Below are 20523 nucleotides of genomic sequence, written 5' to 3'. Positions count from 1 at the left end.
GATGAGCCAAGCAGATGGCTCAATTTTTCTGGACTAGTCCACACCAAAAATCAATAAACTGCAAGGGGCTATCAGACAATTTCCTATCCCTAGCGTGGAGAGATTTTACTGTAACTGTTTTCATTACTCTTGATCAGTTTACCGCAGAAAGTTCATTTAAGAATCTCAACAAATCCCCCAAAACCCCCAGCATCAGGTAATGCTTAAATTTGCCAGAACTGAGAAGAAAACACTGCACTTTACAACCCTATTGGGAGAGTGGAGAACACAGGCTGCAGCCTTCCTGAGAGCAGAGGGAAGGTGGTGGGAGGGAACTCCAGCAGCAGCTCTGGCCAAACAGGTTCCTGCCTCCCCATGCACTGCACCATCCTGCCTCTTCCAAGCAAAGCCCCAGCTCACTGTGGGGACAGCTGCCTGCCACCATCAGTGCCCCGGCAGCAGACCTCAGTAAAGCAATTCTTTAAAGGCTGCTACATTATGTAGTTATAGCCCAAAGCTACCTTCTTAAACTTGAGGAAAGCTGTATCTAAAATATATTGATTTGGCACTACAATGTCAACTCCTAGAAGCAAAATGTGTTAGAATAGGTGAGTTTGCGAATAATATCCTGATAAATTATGGTTTCTCACAGATGCAAACATCAGCATCATTTTGTATTTACACTAGTTTATTTCTGGTATCTGTCATCTGTGCTGCACTATTTAATAACAACATCTGACCCACAGTCTCAAAAGAAGAAAGTGTTACAGTGACGTAAAAAAGAGTAGCAAAACAAGTCAACAAAGAGCAGATAAAAAAAATATTTTTCTAGACTCTTGACAATTTTTTAGTAGTGCTATTAGTCTTCCTCTTTACACCACCTTTGAATACAGCACTCACAAAATTCCCATGTTACAAGAAAGTATTTCCAAATCTCTGAACCATAAATCAGTGAAAAACTTGTATACACATATAAATACAGGGCATTATCTGCCAGTGAAAATTATTACTGATGGAAATAATTTGTGAAATATAAACCCAAATACAATACTGTAAAATAAAATACTGAATAAAATTTTATTTATATTTCATAACTTCTGGTTGGTTGTGATCTTCTGCCTTCAGCAGCACTGAGAGAGCGCACAAGGAGGTAGGACCACACTGCTGATGGTAGCAATATCTTAACATCTCAGAGACAAGATGCTGCTTTTGAATGACAATGACATTATTACTGTGAGGTTAACATGGCTATCCAAGTAAAAACAAATTCTGCCTGTGCAGAGGCATTGTTTGATAGTACAGTTTATCAATGAGCCAAATGACTACTGAAAGCTCACTGAAAGATGCTATAAAAAATACCAAAGCAATTCAGAACTAGGAAAACAAAGCAAGTATTTCATACCAACTAAATAACCTGCTGCATACAAAAAACCAAAAACCAAACAAAATGCCCACCACTGAGCTTATAAACCATCAATATGACAAAACAGTATGTTCAATAAACTGAGTTACTGGGCAAGAAACTATAACCTTCCCCTTCTAGAAAATGTACATGATTTTATGCATGGAATTAATCTAGTTAAAGGCTCTACTTCAAAAGCTAGAGCTGAAATACAAAAATTATTAGACATTGTGAAGTGGAGATGCAGTAAAATAAAGCTTCTAGATGAAGTGAAGCAAAGAAAAGTATAGAACACCTACCACAGCCATTCAATTATTCTATAAAAAGCCTAAATACAAACACAATCATAGTGAAAATTATACTAGTCATCAACGATAAAATTAATTTCCTTGTGACGTAATTCCAAATCGTAAAGGGATATGAACTAACTTATATTCAGATATGTATTTTTCAGATACATATTTGCATACTGTGTGAAACAGTATAAAAAAACCACTTTTGTCTCTAAGTAAAATTAGTTTGATAAATCCATTCAGGTGCAAGCTTATAGGTGACACAGTAAAGGGCGTATTTTGAAACTTTTTGTTCTTTCAGTATACTGTTCATAAGCTTCTCATGAAAATGCACACTATAGGCAGAAAAATAGGCTCTGAAAGGGAACTGCATTAAAACACTAATTTCCTTCAATTGTTACTAATCTCATTCCCTGCAAGTCCTTCCAACTACTTTGCCACTTTTGCCATTATCAGTGGCATTGCAATTTTCATATATTTAAAGTTTGTTTGTTGCCATTAGGGGTTTTTGTTTTTATTCTTTTGATGGTTGTTTGTTTGTTTTTTTTAAAAAACCTTATTGTGTACTCAGTAATACCTGCAAGGAATGTTTAATCACTCTTCTGGAAGGTGAAAAGTAACTCTGTTGCTTTTTAACTCACACTTCAAAGAGTGAAGCCTAAGTCATGTGTTTCACAAAGCATGCAGTGCCAACCAGCTCACTATTCAGTCAAATCTACAAGAATGTTTCTGTGCAAAGTAATGCATGTGAAAATACTCATTTGCCATTTATAATTAAGACATTAATCTATTTCCTTCTCAAAAAACACGTTTTTTTCTCACTCCACAAATGGCTCGAAACTATTCAGGCAATTATAAGTTAGGTATCTCTATTCAGCCAACCAGCATTAGTGTGAATGCTACAACTGCTCCTGGCACAAGGAGGTTTCATGGGAATTCTTAAATGTATCTTGAGTTACCAACTTCTACCATGTCACTCTATCCAAATAAAAATACAGGTATCCGTGTACTGAAAATTATTTTGCTGAGTGCACAGACAGCTCAATTAAGTTGGCGAAAGTAACCACAAGAAAGCTCTGCAATTGTTTTGTGAGCGCCCAGTGCATCATCTTATCAATTTATATTACAGCAATCCCACTTGTTGCCAGCAAAAGGTTAAAACTATTTTCTTAACCAGTTCTCCACTCTGAAAGTAATAGTACTTTCTACTTACTAAAACACCTAATTTCTTTGCCAAAGGATTACTGACCTGGTTATAATGCACTGACCAAATGCAGAAAAATTCCCAGACAGAGCATTCATGCTCTGTTCCTCTTCCCTACTTAGCTCAGCATGCATGTGATTATTCAAGTCAAAGCAACTTATTTAGTAAAAAAATAAGCATAAAATGGCTTCAGCAAGATGTAATCTCATGTAAGGAACCATAATTGTGGGCCTAAATAACTTACCCAATCAGGATCCATATGATCTTGGAAGCACTTGTGTATGTGAGTAACATGCAACTTTTCAATTTCAATTATCATATTAATCCTGTTTATCTACAACTGCTTTCTCTAGTGAAAAACAAGTAATTTATAAGAAAACTTTTTTTGGCTTGACTTTACTGTAAAAACACAGTGAAAAGTAAATTTTGAAGTTTATACAAATATTCTTGCAGTAATAGCCTTTATTCCAAATATTAGGAGGATTTCACCATTCCCTATGCTCCTCAGCTTGGAGTATACATACACATGAGCAGCAATAGTTCCTTGGAAAGTAGTAACTTTCAAGATCAGAATCAGTAAAACTTCAACAAAATGAAAACCAGAAACACCTAGCTATAGCCAGTATAAGGGTAAAAATACTGAAGAAGCCTTTCCTTTAGCCTTTCCTGAAGAACATTATTTAAGGAGGCCATTCACAAAGGCTTCCACCAAACCCACTCTATTTAAGTTTGAAAAACTCTAGAAAATATATGAAGCATAAATGAAGGACTCTGCATTCATATGTACATATCATACATTGGAGAGAATAAAATTAACATTTCAGTAATTTTTTTACATGTCAGTAGCAAAAGCCTGCAACATTGATTTTATTTGCTTTCAGCAAGGATATAAATAAAGCTGAAAATGCAAAAAGAGGAATAATTTAAATTGCAGTAAAACTGCATCTTGTTTAGATAATATAAGACTAATCTGCTTCTTTTCCCAATATTTCTTCAACCTTTATTTTATTTCCATAGTAGATGTGAAGACTGAAAGATTTAAAGTGCTTCAAGATGTAGAATGCTGGAATTTCCCCCCCAGGTATTCTTAAACTGGATCTAGGTTTGGAATATTAGCCTTTATTAGCTTACTTGGAAAAACTTCTAATCAATTTTATTTTAGCCTGTCAATACTGTTATCTAAACAACAGAGTCAATATATTTATTTTACTTTCATATACAACATTTTTAGCTGAATTCTAGTTAAAAGACTATTTGAAAACATGGTTATTTTCAACAGGAAAATGTTCACAAAGCTGTGAAAGAAGTTGGAAGCTAAGAGAATGTAACAACCATTCCAACCCTCCTTATCTACTGTGAACCAAATGAAACAGCAAACAGAACATGTAATATACAATATGCATTTAGCCGTACATCAATGATCAATAGTGTACAGTCAATATTATCAAAAATTTATTTTGATAAATTTATAAAAAAGTTACAATAGCATATAACAGTTGAAAATTTCATAAGCATAAATTCAGAAAGTCATAATGGTGAATAGTGAAGCTACAGGAGCTCAGGGAACCTTAAAAATAATTTGGAAATAAAATTTTAAAAAGCTTTTGCAAATTCACTCTTCTATTTCCTGTTGGAATGACATCATTCTTCTGCCAACTACAGCAGGCTTCTATGCCCCATTTTGGCCACTTCTCCCATGAGCTTCCAAGATTTCTTATTTGTCATTCCTGGTCTCTGGAACACCCACCTTCCTTCTCTCAAAGTGCCATTCTAAGATCCACTTCTGCAACTCTGCCTACAGAAAAAGTAGGCAACTGAAACACTCATTCACTGTGTGAACAATGTGCCAAGCCATCAGTTTTCACTGCGTACACTGTGCAGCACAGGATTTAGCTCACTTTACCTTTCTTACCACACCATAATGCTCCTTCCCTCAGTGCATCAAATCTAAAAGTGGGGATTTAATGTACAAAAATCACTTTGGAGAAATACTGTCTATTGTTTTTGAGAGTGCTAGCTGCACCTCTCAGTGACCAGAGAAAGGATGTATATTCAATATAATAAATACATGATAAATATTCCATTGTGCCTAAGTGCATCTGGGGTACATGTACACATGTAATCAACAAAAAGAGAACAGACTAGCCTATTTAGCTTTGTTTACACATCTACTACATTTTAATCCTTTGCTGGCTCACCTGAAATTTCTTATCAACTTATGAAACTGAACTGGAAAGCTGCATTTACAGTTTTTTTTTTGTTGTTTCACTTTGTCTGAAAAGGCCTTCTACTCTCTTAACCTATTTCCTTCTCTTTGAAAATCTAAACTGAAATTCACTAAGAGTCTGTAGGAAATGCTTGTGTTGCTATTAACTATATGTCTGGACAGTCTTGGAGGCAGACTCGAAGCATTTGCACCTTCTTTAAAATTCGAACAGATTTTTCTTTCAATTACAAAGAATATGTTGCCTACACATATCAAATGCAAGCCTGCCATGAGATGATATTATGGACGTGCAGGTAACATGAACTTCAAGACACACTTTCAAATTCTCCATGTATTTCTCCATGTATTATATGCCACTCCATATAAAAGTAAAATATTTTACTGCCTAATATATTCATCTTCGGTAAGAAGCAGCAGAGCTTCAGTAATGTCAATGCATTTCTAACAAACAATTTGTCATTACTCAGCGGAAAATACTAGGAATTACTAGTTTTGTAACTTTGTAGGACTCCAAATAGGAGAAATACCTAACTTACAATACTGCAGCAAACAAATTGAACAAAGAATTTTCAGGAAAAAAATGGCTGAAGATGCAAAATGTAAAACCACAGCAAAAAAACTGTAGACACTGCATGATACCACAAGATATAATCAATAACTCAAATTACGAAAACAATGCTTCAAGACGAAAAAACCACAAAAACAACTCACAAGCATATGGCTAAAGTTTATATGAATAAAATCACTGAAGTTAAAACACTTGCCACTGGAAATAGCCACATACAGCTCACAGCTAAATGAAGACCTTCCTCACATAAATTTCACACACTTGAAATTACCTCAACAGTGAAAGGAGGAAAAAAGCTTATTCAACTTACATCTTTTTCTGACCGATGTGGGAACATCGATGATTGGCTGTAGTACATGTTCTCATCATGGTAGTCACCATCAACCCCCTCTACAAACTTCTTCCTTGAAGCACCAAACATGCTGTTTGTCACCTGAATAAGAAGAAAACTTATTATATACCATATACGATTTGGTTTGCCACAGAGTTGGTATATATTTTAAATATATATGTATGGAAGGATTGCTAAAAATCCATTTCTAAATATCTGAAAATTCCTCTTAAAAATACTTTCTGTATATTGCCAGTGTAATAGTTCTTTGAAGAGGGATTTTCACGTGACATAAACTCATATTCCAGAAACAACTGAGGAGGGTGAGGAGGGAAAAGAGAACATGGTTTCATTTCTTTGAAGACTTTTGTTATGCTTATTTTTTGAGTTCCATGATCTTACATACAAGCTTATTTAAAACTACAACATTTCAGAAAATAAAAGAGCAATCCTCCTTAGTTTTCCTCTCCTCAGGTAAACATTTTCAGCCTTAATTATTTAATTAAGAATATTCTTTAGAGCCCAGCCACCTTAAAAGAAATAACAAAAATAAAAGACAGAAGAAAAAAAAAAATCTGAACTCTTCCATGTCTCATCACCAAAACTTGGAAAAACAGCTTTCTACTTGACCCCACTCAGATCCATGATTAAGTAAGAGAAGGTTGAGCTTAACCACACTCAACAACCTCATCACAGACTGGCAAACTTACTGCAGACAGCCCATAAAAACCCACTAGATTTTATTTTACCCTTACTCCCAGAAGTGCACACGCACACAAAGCTGCTAAGTCAGGAAATGGAAACCAGGGAAACAGCAGCCACACAGCTGGTCACAGAACCTCAATTCATTAGAAAATTTAATCCTGCAGCAAGGTCATACAATGTCACTAAAGCATCCACTGCACACAGTGTGTACTTCATACCTGACTCTCATTTAATCACCTGACTATAAAGCTCTATCCCAGCACAGTGTGCACTAACCAAGCCCTGTTTTAACTAAACAGAGTAATGCTCAAACCAGCGGCATATGCAGGTCAGCACAGAGCAACTTGCCCAGTTTCTTGTACCATATGGAGAGAGTGCAATCAACAGGGTGATAATCAACCCTGAGCTACTGCCCTACATATCTTCACAAGGATCTTGAAAGGTAAGGAAGCTAAGGTAGAGTTAGCTTACGAAATGCTCTGAACCTTAAGATTTTACAATCTATATTCACAACAGCATTAGATAAACTTTAAAAACATAGGATTTTAACTTTTTTTTTTTTTTTTTTTTTTTTAAGAGTCAGTTTGTACTACCTTAGGCTCATGCTTGAAACTGGAATTTCAAAATATTTATTTTGGTTGGCTGCAAGAAGAGTTACTTACTTTCAGCCAGAAATCCTCTTGACAGAAATCCCCACTGACACAAAATTACTGTGATATTCCTCACAGTGTGGCTTATTCAAATTTTACCTTTCTTGACAAAGATTTCCAGGCAGTGTGTAAATAACATGGCTGTTCCTAGACTGGTAACAATTACATCCCGTGATTTCAAAGTCACAGTACTTTTGATTAACAGTAGTTAACACCTAGGATGCACTTAATATAGCTATACTCCACGGAATAATCTCAAAACATTTGGCTAAACAGAAGTCTATTGCACTACTCCTACAAGAGGATTTCAGATATTCAGACTACTGATATTTCAGAACAAATGTAAAATCTGTTACAAATATGTTAAAGATGGCATGTAAAGGTACTGCATACCTTCCCCAGATGAAACTTGTCTTTTATGTTTTTTACAAAGTATGTATAAATGTAAGGTTCCCCAAGTGCTAGAATGCAATCAGCTGACTTTCACACTTACAGTGAAGCTTTCATTACACTGTAAGCATATCCCACTGTGTTAATCCCCTTACAATGCAATTATCACCTACCAGATGGGATGGAGCATTTAACAGGCTAAGGGGATTATCTTGCCCTTTGCTCTGCCTGAGTAAAGTGCAAAGAGTTGTGCAGTTGCCTTTAACTGCAGTAAAAAGGATAGTGAAATGCTTCAGGAAAGCTATCTTCAGCAACTAAGAAAAGCCGGAGTCTCATCCAACTACCACTCATGAGAAACAGAAAAACAGCTTTGCACAAGTTCCAAAGAATTCTTTGGTGCTCCTTTTACAATAGGTGGGATAAGAAAAGGATTTTTTTTCTCCATAACCTTCTCTTGTGATACTTCAGAGTAACAACAGAACTGTGATAGAAAGCAAGTCACTGATGCATATGTGGTGCTATATTGATGCAGTAAGCAACCCTGAGCTACAATACAGGAACTACATAAGGCGGAAAAACTATTCTGTCTTTGACCCTGCAGATTCTGATCTTATTTCTGCAAAGGTTTACACGTGGCTGGCTACATATGCACCATAAAGATTTCTGAGTCAGTGGGTCAGAGCTCTCAAAATACATGTCTATAGCTGCTGCAAGAAAGTTAGTATGTCCAAATATAGTCTTTCTACTAGAAAAGTTGAAAGATATTTTAAATTCTCCACTAAATTCAAACTTTCTAAAAGATTATTTTTTATACTGATAATCATATATCACAGTGGCCCAAAAAACTAAATCGAGACTTCCCAAAAGACTGATGAAGCACAATATTAATACGGAGAGAGACAAGAACATGGTTATAAAGAAAGAAATGAAGAAAACTTTTAATAATTAGATAAATATTGATATTTTTATTGGAAATCTGTATTTCTATATGACACCTAACAGAACTGTGCTGATGAACTCCAGAGAACAGAGCAGACTGAAGCTGGAGGGGAAGAGAGGGCTGAGGAGCCTCCAGTGTTCCTGTCTGCTACCCAGTTGCATCGCTGCACCCAACTATCCTGAAAACTTTTTGCAGAGACTAACACTTCCTCAAAAGAGCACTTCTGTACGTGATTTTGTGTTGTTCAATGCTGCCAAGTGAAGCAGTTGCACGCAGTGTTCAAGCTGTTCAAACTCCCACTGAGGGAAGTGGTACAGGCACTGGAGGGCATTCTGGCAACTGCCTGCATCCCTAACAGGATTCCACTCCACCAGAAAGAGCTGTCACCTGTTCTTAGGGTGAACCACAGCACAGATGACAACAGAGAATTGTGGTGGTACAATTCACACCACTATCCAGCCCTGTCACAAAACTAACAGCACAATAACATGCAGCAAGCTGCTAAAAACCAGTACCAGAAAGAGCAGGAACTGGGATTAGAGACTTAGGCTGCAGCTGCTGTAGCCAGGTTGCTTACTTTATGCTCTTTCTGAGGCTAAAACCAGCAGCCCATTTATCTACTTCCCAATAATCATGGTGACAGTAAAAGGCTGGCATATTACTGAATCAGAGCACTTATCCCCATGCAGACTTTTATATTACAGCAGGTTTATGCAATGACAGTGTCATACTGTTGCCAGGTTAGCAGCTGGCACTTTCCGATCCATGTTAACTTCTTCCAGTACTCACTAACACACTCATTAGTCACTCATGCTACAAACATATGCACAGATATTGGGAAAACACTGTTGTGGTATTCTTTGTAAGGAGGTGTGAGAATAATTGGGTCTGTGCCAAATGCAGGCAGATCTGCAGATGGAACTTAGTTGCTTATTTCCTAGGAGAAGAAGCTACTGCAGCTCCCTTTTCACAGACTGGACAGATCACTGACCAACTAGCTATGAAAGTAAATACAGCAAAGTTCATGAAGCCCTTACAAATAGATTTTAAACCCTTTGGGAATTAACATTATCCTGAGGTTTTGGACCTTCAGGTACAGGGTCTAGACTGGTGAGGTGAAGAAAGGTAGAAATCGGCTCTTGTATTTAAGTTCCTCTTTCATACATATACATATATACACACACACATATGCCAACACAACCTCACAGAAGTGGTATGCCAACTGCATGGCAATTTTACTAGGCAAAGAATTCTTGTCTCTCAGACTAATGTCATGCAGATCCCTCCCCTAATCCTCTAATTACTCTTCCTGTTCTACTGTGGGAACTCAGTTCTCTGTTGCACAAGACACCCTGGCAGTGTAACTGTTCATTAAAAATGTAAAAATGGTGCACTTAGGTCAATTCATTCTTTAGCATAATGTTGCAAAAGTACTTACAACTCCCACTTGTAGTCCCATGCAAAATATTATTAGAAAATATTCATGGTGACAGAGGAAAGAAAGGGAAAGAACTACATGTTAGGATGGAGTTAAGAGAACTAACCAGACATGTTGCCACAAGTCATGTCCACTTCTGATCAAGTGAACACATGTGCTTCTTTCAAAGCAGGAGATGCACCTGGGTCAGGGCAACCCTTGGTATCAACACAGGCTGGGGGATGAACAGATCCAGAACAGCCCTGCCAAGAAGGGCTTGGGTGTGTTGATTGATGGATGAGAGGCTGGACATCTGCCACCAGTGAGCACTCACAGACCAGAACGCCAACTGGATCTTGGCTATCCAAAGCAATGTGGCCAGCTGGGCAAGGGAGGGCACTCTGCCCCTCTGCTCTGGTGAGACCCCTCCTGGATTGCTCCGTCCAGCTCTGGGGTTCCCAGCAAGGGAAGGACATCGTCCTAATGGAATGAAGCCACAGAAGGGCCACCAAGATGATCACAGGGATGGAGCATCTCTCCTAATGAGGAAAGGCTGAGAGAAATGAGACTATTCAGCCTGGAAAAGAGAAAGTTTGGGGGTATTTTAATTGTGGCCTTCCACTACCTGAAGGGAGCCTAAACAAAATACGGATCACATGTGACAGGACAAGAGGGAATGGCTTGAAACGGACACCAAGTAGGTTTGGATTAATGTTAGGAAGAAATCCCTTACTGTGAGGGTAATGAGGCACTAGCATAGGCTGCCCAAAGAAATTGTAGACGCCCCATACCCAGAGTTTTCAGGCTGGATGGGGCTGTGAGCAACCTGCTCTAGTGGAAAGTACCTCTGCCATGGCAGGAGTCTGGAAACAGATAATCTTTAAGGTTCCTTCCAGTCCAGGCCATTCTATGATTCTATGTTTAAAACTCACAACTAAAAGCTAATGTTCGTCAAGCAAAATGCAGTCAGAAAGCTGGTAAGATCTTTAAATTCTTCTGTGTAATATTTCCTAACAAACACCACAGGAGAACTGGAAGCGCTGCATAAACATTACCAACTTGAAGGATCTAATACCAGTTTGCTGTGGTCATTGTCCTTTCTCTTTTAGCTGAGAAAATAACACAAAACAACAATCAACGCTTACTTACAAAAAGATTTAAAGAGAAATGCTTTAAATTGTGAGGAATACTGCAGTATGGCATAATTAAGCACACAGAAACGTCTCACTGATAATTGAAAACATCTTATTGAAACTGAATTTGTATGGAAAAAACTATTAAAAATTGTGTCTTAAGATCCAAGAAAATCTCCAAAACTAACTTATAAAGTGGTTCTATGATTGTATATCAATGTTAGTTTAACAGCCTAAAGCGAATTATACTATTTAAAAATGAAAACCGATTATATTTTTTTGTTTTGCCATATTACTATAGGCAGTGCTCAAGGAGAGCTCACTCACAGCATTAACATAGCCAAATCTAAACTGATACTATAAAATCTCGCAGGAGAAGGAATACTTTAAATTTTCCATAGAGCAGAAATACCAACACTGAACTACAACTTATTAAACTCATCATCTTCTTCATGAGATATTAAAACTATACACAGTAATAAAGTTGAAAAAACCCCAAAAGAAACCACTTTAGGAATTCCAGAAATATCTTCCCTTTCCTGCCTCTCCAGTGACTACAGTGGTTGTTAACAAGCATGCTACCATTACACGGAAGCAATTAAAAATTGCAATCTCGGTTTGATGCTATAGAGCTTCTACCCATTTATATACACTATTGCTTCTGATGTTAATAAGCAAAGGTAATAATTTACTCCTCTTCTGTCACAAATCACTGTTTTCACAGAAGATAACATACTCACACATTGGAATGATCTACAAAAGTGACCCTTAAAGAGCCTATCAGTGAGTAATAAGTGTCTCTCAAAAATCACAGGAATCACCAAATGAGCCTGCAATTTCAGTCAAAATACAGAATTTGGAATTTCATCAGTTGGTTTGCTAGTAAGAACTACTAGTGTTTACGGTACTGTTTCTCAGTGTCAAAGATAATTCCTATTTAATCTTAAGTGGAGCTGATACACAATAGAATATATATATGCTACCAAGCTGCCAAATGCAAAATCTCTTTCAAATACCAAATCTTCAGTGATAAGTTAAAACAAATTAAAAAGTACACTGGTACAAAGGTACAAACAGATTTCGTTTTCTACATGCAAGACAAAACAAAACAAGAAATTGAGATCCCCTGTTCTCTCATTTCATAATCACAGACTGCCCACTTCTTCAAGCTGAATGATAACCGCTACCAGTACACTCTACGATTATGCCACAATAGTCCCTCAAACAACAACTTTGTAGTACTAAAAGGACATCATCATGGCAAACAGAATATTTCACTTTTTTGTTGTTGTTGTTAATAAGGGTTTTTTTCCCCCTTGATTAGCTTCATACTGACAGTTTTGTACCCATTGTAAGAATACAATAGTATAATAGGTATTTTCTTCATGTTTTGTTTCTGTGTGACCTGCTCTAGGTGACCTTGCCTTGGCAGAAGGTTGGACTAGATGATTTCCAGAAGTCCCTTCTAACCGTAATTATTCTGTGGTCTTTAACAACTGGCTCCATATTCTTTTAAGTTATGTAAGTCTTTTAAGTTTCAAATCTCAGAAACATGGAAGACTAAAAGATCACCACAACAAGAGACATAGATCTGTCAAAAAAATTTTGATAGCCTTCAGAATTTTCTCCAGGTACTTGTGTCATATTATAAATTTATTATTTCCTAATTCATATAGCACTGTAGAAAATAACAGCAATTACAGACTTATACAGGTGAAGTCTCCAAGTAGCTGAAAATGTTACTGATCTCCTTACGACACTGCACAGTCTTTCTTTTCAAAAACTAATAATGACAGACAAGATGTGTTAAGGATGTGACTTTCCATTAAGCTGGATGCCTTTTATGGGTCTGATCAATGAGTTACACCCGTAAGGAAAACAATCTCCTGACAGACCACTCAAGGAAATCCAAACACATACAAGAAAGGCAGCGAGAGATCTGCAGAAACAACAACGGCATACAAAACCTCACACTCCACCTAGAGCAGCTTGGAGAGAAATCAAGATGCCACATGAATTCCACCTTAGTCAGTGATACGACCCAAGAAGGAGGAATGTGTCTCCTTTGTAGACATAGCAATGAAATCACAAGGTCTGACTGCTGCACACATCTGCACACCCACATACATACTGTAAAACACACAGCTCTCTTTTCTGACAAGGACATGGTTTAGGAATTTTGTCCACTGGGAACAATAACTACTTGTCAGATGCTATTATAAAAATATCCTTTCCCTATAAATCTTGTACTTGGTTAATGTAGAAATGGGTCAATCTTAGAAAGAAGATATTCAGCTGTAAAATCTGTAAATAAATAAACAAAATCCTTCAAAATTCCATCCCAGAAAGATAATGAAATGTCTTCAAATACCCTCATAATAAATGTATTACTACAGTGGCACTTTTCCTGGCTCCTTGAAAATTTATTCTGTGAGTTTCTCTCAACCAGTATTTTGCATCTCAGCCATATTAAAAAACCGTCATTGGAAGGTACCAGAATGGCACCTTCCTGCCTTCTTTTGCTTGATAACCTTTGATTCATCCCATTATGTAATTCAGAAACATACTGCATGAAAGCTACTTGCAGTTTAAACTAAAAATTGATTCTGTAATTGAAAAACATTGCAGTTTGTCATATGAACTGCATTAGTGTTTTTGAGTATTTCCCTGCTGACACAAGTTTTGCTGTTTTTCAGAAATTACCTTTTACAATAAATTAGACTAAGATAATCACCTCTTATTCAGCAAATTTCTCTATTTGAGTTTTGTTTCCAGTTTCATACCTGGGCTTGCCTTTTTTTGCTGCTTTGTGGCATGTAATTTTAATAAAATAAATAAAAAGACAATTTATCCAATTAGAAATTCTGGATCTACTCAGATACCCTCCGGAGACTTCCTTAATAGATCATATAAAATTGCAAAGCCAAGTTTTTAAAGATCAGAAAATTCCTACTACGCTAAGTTCTTCAGAAATAACAAACTCCTACCATTCCCTCCAGGCCCCAGAGAAAGAAGTCAGAATTTGGCATTTTCTTAAACATTACGCTCATCAGAGTAAATTGATCAAAATGCAACTTCTGTGTTCAGCAAAATTCTGTTGCAGCAAACTGTGCATATGGCCAAACTCACATGATGCACGTGCAGTCTGAAAGTTGAAAGGATCAGGTAACTGGGAAAAAGAACCCATAAAGTAAAACCACACTAAGCACATGCACATTGTTCTGAAGTACTTAGAAATGTGAAAGATTCTATAAATTTCTCAGGAAAGCAAAAAAAGGAAATTTTGACCAAAGCCAACAGTTCAAAGAAGTTTGCTTCCTACACTAAATTTAATTTCTATATTAAATAAGTCATAGAACTGGATATAAGTAACTTCAGCTGAAAATTCAGAGAGGTGCCAAGACGAGGTAAAGCAGATATAGGAGGGAATAGGAAGCTAGAGTCTGAAAAAAAAGTTGTAGCCTGAACTGGCAACAGAAAATGAGATTTTAACAAGGACATACCATTCTCACTTCAGAGTACTGGTCCTCTGCTCAGGTAGTACTCCTCCCTGGCCAGAACGCCCCAAAACAGGGCAGTTGTTTAATACATGTTTTGAGACACGTGTATGGGCATGTAGCAGAGAAAAGATTCTTAAGGGACATAAATGCACTCCTATGAAGAGAGCTAAGCAGGTTAAGTGATAATCAGACACGCCATAAGCCAGGTTTGGAATTCTAGCATCTTAACTCACTGAATCCCCAGACAGGTCAAATACATTAAAAAAATACAAAGAAATACAACATGACTTTTGATAAAAAGCTTAGAACAGTTCTGGGAGAAGAAAACCACTTCTAGGACTTTTCATCCATCACTGATATTTAATAGTCATCACATATTCAAAAAAGATGTTTTTAATAGCAATTATAACAGAAGTTAACTAAGTGAGATTAAGTAGTCTGGACTCCAGCTTCATAATTAAGGGAGCTGCAGTGCTAAAGTATTTTTTCTCTATTAAGTATTACAGCATGTAACAATTTGATATCAGCATGACATAATTTACCACCTCTGATGTTCAGTATCACTCACAGCTGCTCAACAATATTTTTCCACAAACAACAGTCAACTCAAACGATGCACAAACAGACCAACAGAGCTTAAACTGAAAAACAAACCAGGTCCTTGTCTACTCCAAGCCAGCACTACAGTCTGACTTCTGAAGCAGAGAGAACTGCTCCCAGTATAAAAGAAATGATACAAAGGTTTCATTATAAGGAGCATTTCAAAAACCTTTTATACTGATGAATTCTCTAAGAAGCTATTAAAACAAAAGAAAACCTCTGGTGGAACAACACGTAAAAATTTACACTAAAATCAGAATCTGCCAAATCAGAAATTTTTACATGAAAGTTAGTGGTGAGGAAAGAGGAAACAACACCCTCAGATTTTAGAGGGTGTATCCCTCTGGGGTGTCAAAAGTGAAAATGGCCTGCATCAAGGACACTGTCAGAGCAGGAGGTGGTAGCACACAGATGGGAGCAGATGAGTTGGAAACATGAAGGTCAGCTGGGCCTCACAGGCAAGGGAAGATGGTTGCAAGGACAGTGTTGATATGCTTGTCAGTGAGCATTTACCATGACCACATGGCTGCTCCGTTGCTGGGAGAGTGGTTTTTTCCCATTTCTCCTAATCTTATCATGGTCCCTTACATCACACCTAAGCCAAGCTGAGAGAGTTTCATCTGCTAAGTGCCTCCAGCTACCTCTGTAGTCATTACCTTACACACGGTTCAAGCAATATTTAACACTTACTACACATCCAAATCAGCTGAAACCAAAAATGCCCATTAATAAGCTTTCTAGATCTGTATTCCCACAAAATATTAAGTCTTATTAGATTATGTATGTCAAAATATCTATTAAGGATTCTGTATCTGTTCACTGGACACTGGTTTTTGTTAGTTCATTTGCCATTTAAAAACTTTGGCACTATATATCAAACATGGAGATAAAAGCTTGCAAACCAGATGGAAAAAACAAACTTTGAAGTGTTAATTCAATTTTGGTTCATAATCACATGATTTAGGTGTTTTCATCATGTCAAATCTCATTTATTGTATGAGAAGAATAAAAAATTAAAAATTAATGAACAGGGCTCCTTTGACTTTTTATTTGCTTTCAGCTGAGACTCTCAGCCAGGAGGCCAGATTTCTGCATTTGTGCTTCAGCTAAAAAGGGCAACCACTGCTCCAGCTGGGACACTTCCACTATGATTGTGAACAGGCTCCTCTTTCCAGGAATACTGCAGGTTTTTGGTTTAGTTTTGAGTGTTTGTTTGTTTTTAAGCACAGCACCAATTCCACTAACTTTTAAAGACAGCTGCACTGCCTTCCTATTTCTTCCTGGATAGAGTCACAACTTTCATGCTTGGTTAATCTAAAATACTGTATTTTAAACAAGCCCTGGTTTCGTGAGCATTTCCTGCAGTTAAGTACTGTACAGTGAGATGTACAGCATGATAACAGAGTATCAACAGAGTACTTTTTTATTTCATTACTCTCACGGAGTTTGTTGATATTAAATAAATCAATACAAGACTCATTTCTACCCCAGCTTTTCAGCTTCTGCCAGAGTTGGGGGGAATGAAGGAAGTTGTGTTGTTGGTGTTTTTCTGGGGAGGTACAGTATTTAATGTAAGCTGCTAACCATTTGTTTGAAGCAACTCAAGAAAGAGGTGACAACAGTATTTTTAGTTTAAGTTGCATTTTAAGAAATACAGGCTTCCCTTTGGTTTGGAATTTTTTCCCCCCTTTCAGAGGTATTCTAAAAATAGAAATGGCTAAGAATATTCTGGCCAAAATATCTATTCTGCACACACAGCACATCAAACATCTTGTCTTACCTTAAAATACAACTGGAAAATTCAAAACATTAAGTATGTTTAATATATTGAATCCTTGAAGGAAAAGAAGTATTTACGAGCTGCCACAACCTCTTGGCAGCATACTTGCCTCTCAGTGACTCTCCTTCTCCAGACTAATGTTACAGTCTGCAAAGGCAGAAACATTTCCCAGGAGCACAGACAGGTTAAAGTTAAATTCATTTACGCATTTTTCGAGTGTCCCCCTAAAACATACATACAAGTCTGTGATTCTTCAGGGCAAATGCAAAAATCCAAGTCAAAATTACAGACTTTTACCCTTTGGTTATTTGTTTACTGTGGGTTTTATTAAATTAAACTCTTCAGATGCATCCTAAATATTCCAGGGTCTGTTTCTTGTCACTTTCTGATTAACACCCAGGGTATGTTGTGATTACAGCTGTACCAAGTCCAGACATAAAATAAAGTATGACAAAACAACTTTGCATGTTTTTACATCATATCTGAAGTACAAGGCCAAATCCGGCCTTAAAAAAACCTGCTGATCTTTAAAAGAAGATAATGGAAAAGTACTGAAATTATTTAAGACTTTAAATTTCTGAACTGCAATTCCTCATTATTTTTCATTATTTAAGTGTTAAGTGATACTACTCCACAGAGAAAAAGATAAATTATAGACTGAGCTCTCTACCATGCTATCACAAATGCAATCAACAAGTAAAATTAAGGAAGTGGTAAATGCACCTATCATGCCTTTCCACTGTACTAATCTTCCACACATTTAAACCTCTCAAATCACTCTGCTGTCCATTAAAGCTGTCAAAAATTGAATTAGACTAGCTATGCAACCTCCCACTTATTCACATGAACTTTAGTCAGATTCCCATATTGTAAAAAACTGGCTTTATGCTGTAAACTTTGTTCAAATACCAGAAACTGAAATAACATTCCAGTTTTAAATTAAAAGCAACTCTTCTTGGAATGGATAGACTTTACGCCACAACATTTTAAAACAGAGCTACCTCAAATTGGCAGTCTAAGCTCAGACTGCAAATGTTTCTGAGACCTGGCCCAAGCCCCAGACCTGGAATGGTCCCCTCCATCCCATATCTTCCTCATAGTTTCTCAGGAAAGAGTTGTATATACATTTCCAAAATAGCACAGCAATGTTTAGTGCTTCAATAGCCTGGTAAAAAAAGCAACAGGGCATTACCTCCCATTATTCTGTTGTCTTAATTTTTTTTTTTTTTAAAAAGTACTTTTACTGAAATTGGGACTACTCGGTCTTCAGCTAAGGTATATACTTTGCTCACAGTTCCTACTTCTGATTTCACAAGAGTCAGAAGTTATCCTGACCAGCAGCATTACTTCACTTTCATCTAAACTTGCAATAGCAAAACACTCAAATGAATTTTAGTCTCAACATATTTTACCAGTATTGCAGATGGGGAAAGCAGAAGATTTAAATCACTACACCACAGTTTGATGCCAAATTCTTTGAAGTATTCTCAGGGTCAGCCAAGTCCTAAAAGAAGTTCTTGCTTCTTGAGTGATACAATCCCTTTTTCCTGCCCTCCCCCAGCCTGCATAATTTTGAAGCAGAACCTTAGAAATTTTGTTTTAAAAAGAAACATTCCAGAATTAAATCTTGTTCAGGAAAGATAAAAACTAATTCCTTTACATATTTTCAAAATCTAAATTAATACAGTAAAGTGATGAATATGTCTTTCTCTTGGCATGAGGCTGGCAAGAATATGAAGGGTGATACATCTCATCAGGGACCTATATACCGGATAACTGGAGGCAGCTACATGTTTCATAAGTTCATAGTTATTCTTAATTTAAACAAAACACCACCCAGATAATGCAGCTCTCTTTACGTGACCGAAGTGTACAGTAACTAACTCTCAAAAACTGCAAACATCAAAAAGCCTTTACAAATACTGAAGTATTCTTTGTGTTTGACCTCCTTCAGTACTGTCATTTTTTAAAAAAATGTTTATGTATCTCTGTGGTGCTGTAAGTTTTTTTCTGTTAAATATATTCCTTGCAGCTTCTGTTAACCCTTCCCCCCTTTTAAAAGGGAATTCACCCAAATGCTTATTGCTACAAAGAACAATGTTCCCAGAGGCGGCATTAATGAACAGCCTATAGAGCAAACACAGTGCACAATTTTTAACTCCCAAAACCTAGCCACACACAAAAAAAGTATGCTTTTCAAACTAGTTCAGAAATGGCAATACTATTACCGTATACAGGTAAGTATAAAACAGCTGAAAATACGTATTTCATATAGTGACCAGATATATATCATATATACAGATTATATAATAAGCATATGTATCATACAATAAGCAAACGCTTTCTGCGTATTAACAGAAAAAAAACCTTGACAAGACTGTATCACTCACATCTAAGTGAAATGCAGATAAAGAATCAGTCACAAACACATGATTTTTTCCTTAAAAGAACCTGAACTTAAACAGCTATCAAACATATTCTAATGCACACAAACCATTTGCCTTCAATACTGGAGATTCCTGGAAAGGAGGATCTACTGCTTCTAAAGTACTGACATGAACTTTTTTAAGGAACTGCAGAGCAAAGTCTAGATGATTCAATAAATTAAACACCTAACAAAAGCTTTGAAAGCAGAACAAGGAAAACCAGATATACTACAGATATAGCTGGCAGAAGGCCGTTTACTTAAGTCTCAAAGCATTCTTTGAGAATAAGGTTTCTTAAGATACTTTAAAATTAGTTTAAAAGTGACAGTAAATCGGTTACAGGGAAGATGGAATACAAACACAACTATGATCCACTACAGGCTGCAACTACGAAGTTTTAATGATAAGCAAGCTCTTTGGATTTTGAAGTGACAGAGAGAAACCTTCTACACACCCAGTGGACAATTCTTACGTTAAATAATGTAATTTTTATACTAAGGCTTTGAACAGGAAGGTTTTGTGTTTTATAATGAAAGATTCTCTACAGTGCGAATCACCACTGAGCACAATTTTCACAAGGCACAGTGTTTCACAACAGTCAAGTCTACTGTCACAGTCCTGCTCCTGGCTGGCTCCTTAAGTTTTCAGCCAGCTGGGTTCTTTCAGCCAGCTGTGTTGTGTGGTTACAGCCATGGTTACACTATGCCATAGCAGGTGGGACACTGTAATAGCCACAGCCCAAATTTACAGTATCTTCACAGCCAAGAAACTGTATCTGAAGATAAAGGCAAGCACCCTGTTGCCCATATTCACTTTATCAAAAGGTTCTTGTATGCTGGAAATCAATATTAAGCAAGTATAGTAAGTAAATTACCATTAAAATTGAACTAGGGTGACCAATGAAGTTGCCATCCTAAATTTTTCCCATCATGCCTGTTCCACTGGGGCTGCTAACAAGCTGCAAACACAAGTAGCAAC

General features: G+C 36.9%; 1 protein-coding gene across 1 annotated transcript in view; it reads right to left on the bottom strand.

Moving 5' to 3' along the window:
* The window catches only part of CNOT2 (CCR4-NOT transcription complex subunit 2), an 85399-nt gene that overhangs the window by 28056 nt on the left and 36820 nt on the right, over positions 1-20523 (bottom strand). Inside the window, exon 2 of the mRNA XM_066319170.1 lies at positions 5984-6106. Coding sequence (XP_066175267.1) covers positions 5984-6094 — 111 coding nt within the window. The 5' untranslated portion in view covers positions 6095-6106. The remainder of the gene's footprint in view (positions 1-5983; positions 6107-20523) is intronic.

The sequence above is a fragment of the Sylvia atricapilla genome, chromosome 5 (assembly GCF_009819655.1).
Source record: "Sylvia atricapilla isolate bSylAtr1 chromosome 5, bSylAtr1.pri, whole genome shotgun sequence".
NCBI classification, from domain to species: Eukaryota; Metazoa; Chordata; class Aves; order Passeriformes; family Sylviidae; genus Sylvia; species Sylvia atricapilla.
Note: the sequence above shows the minus strand (reverse complement) of the source record. Positions and strands in the feature narration are given on the sequence as shown.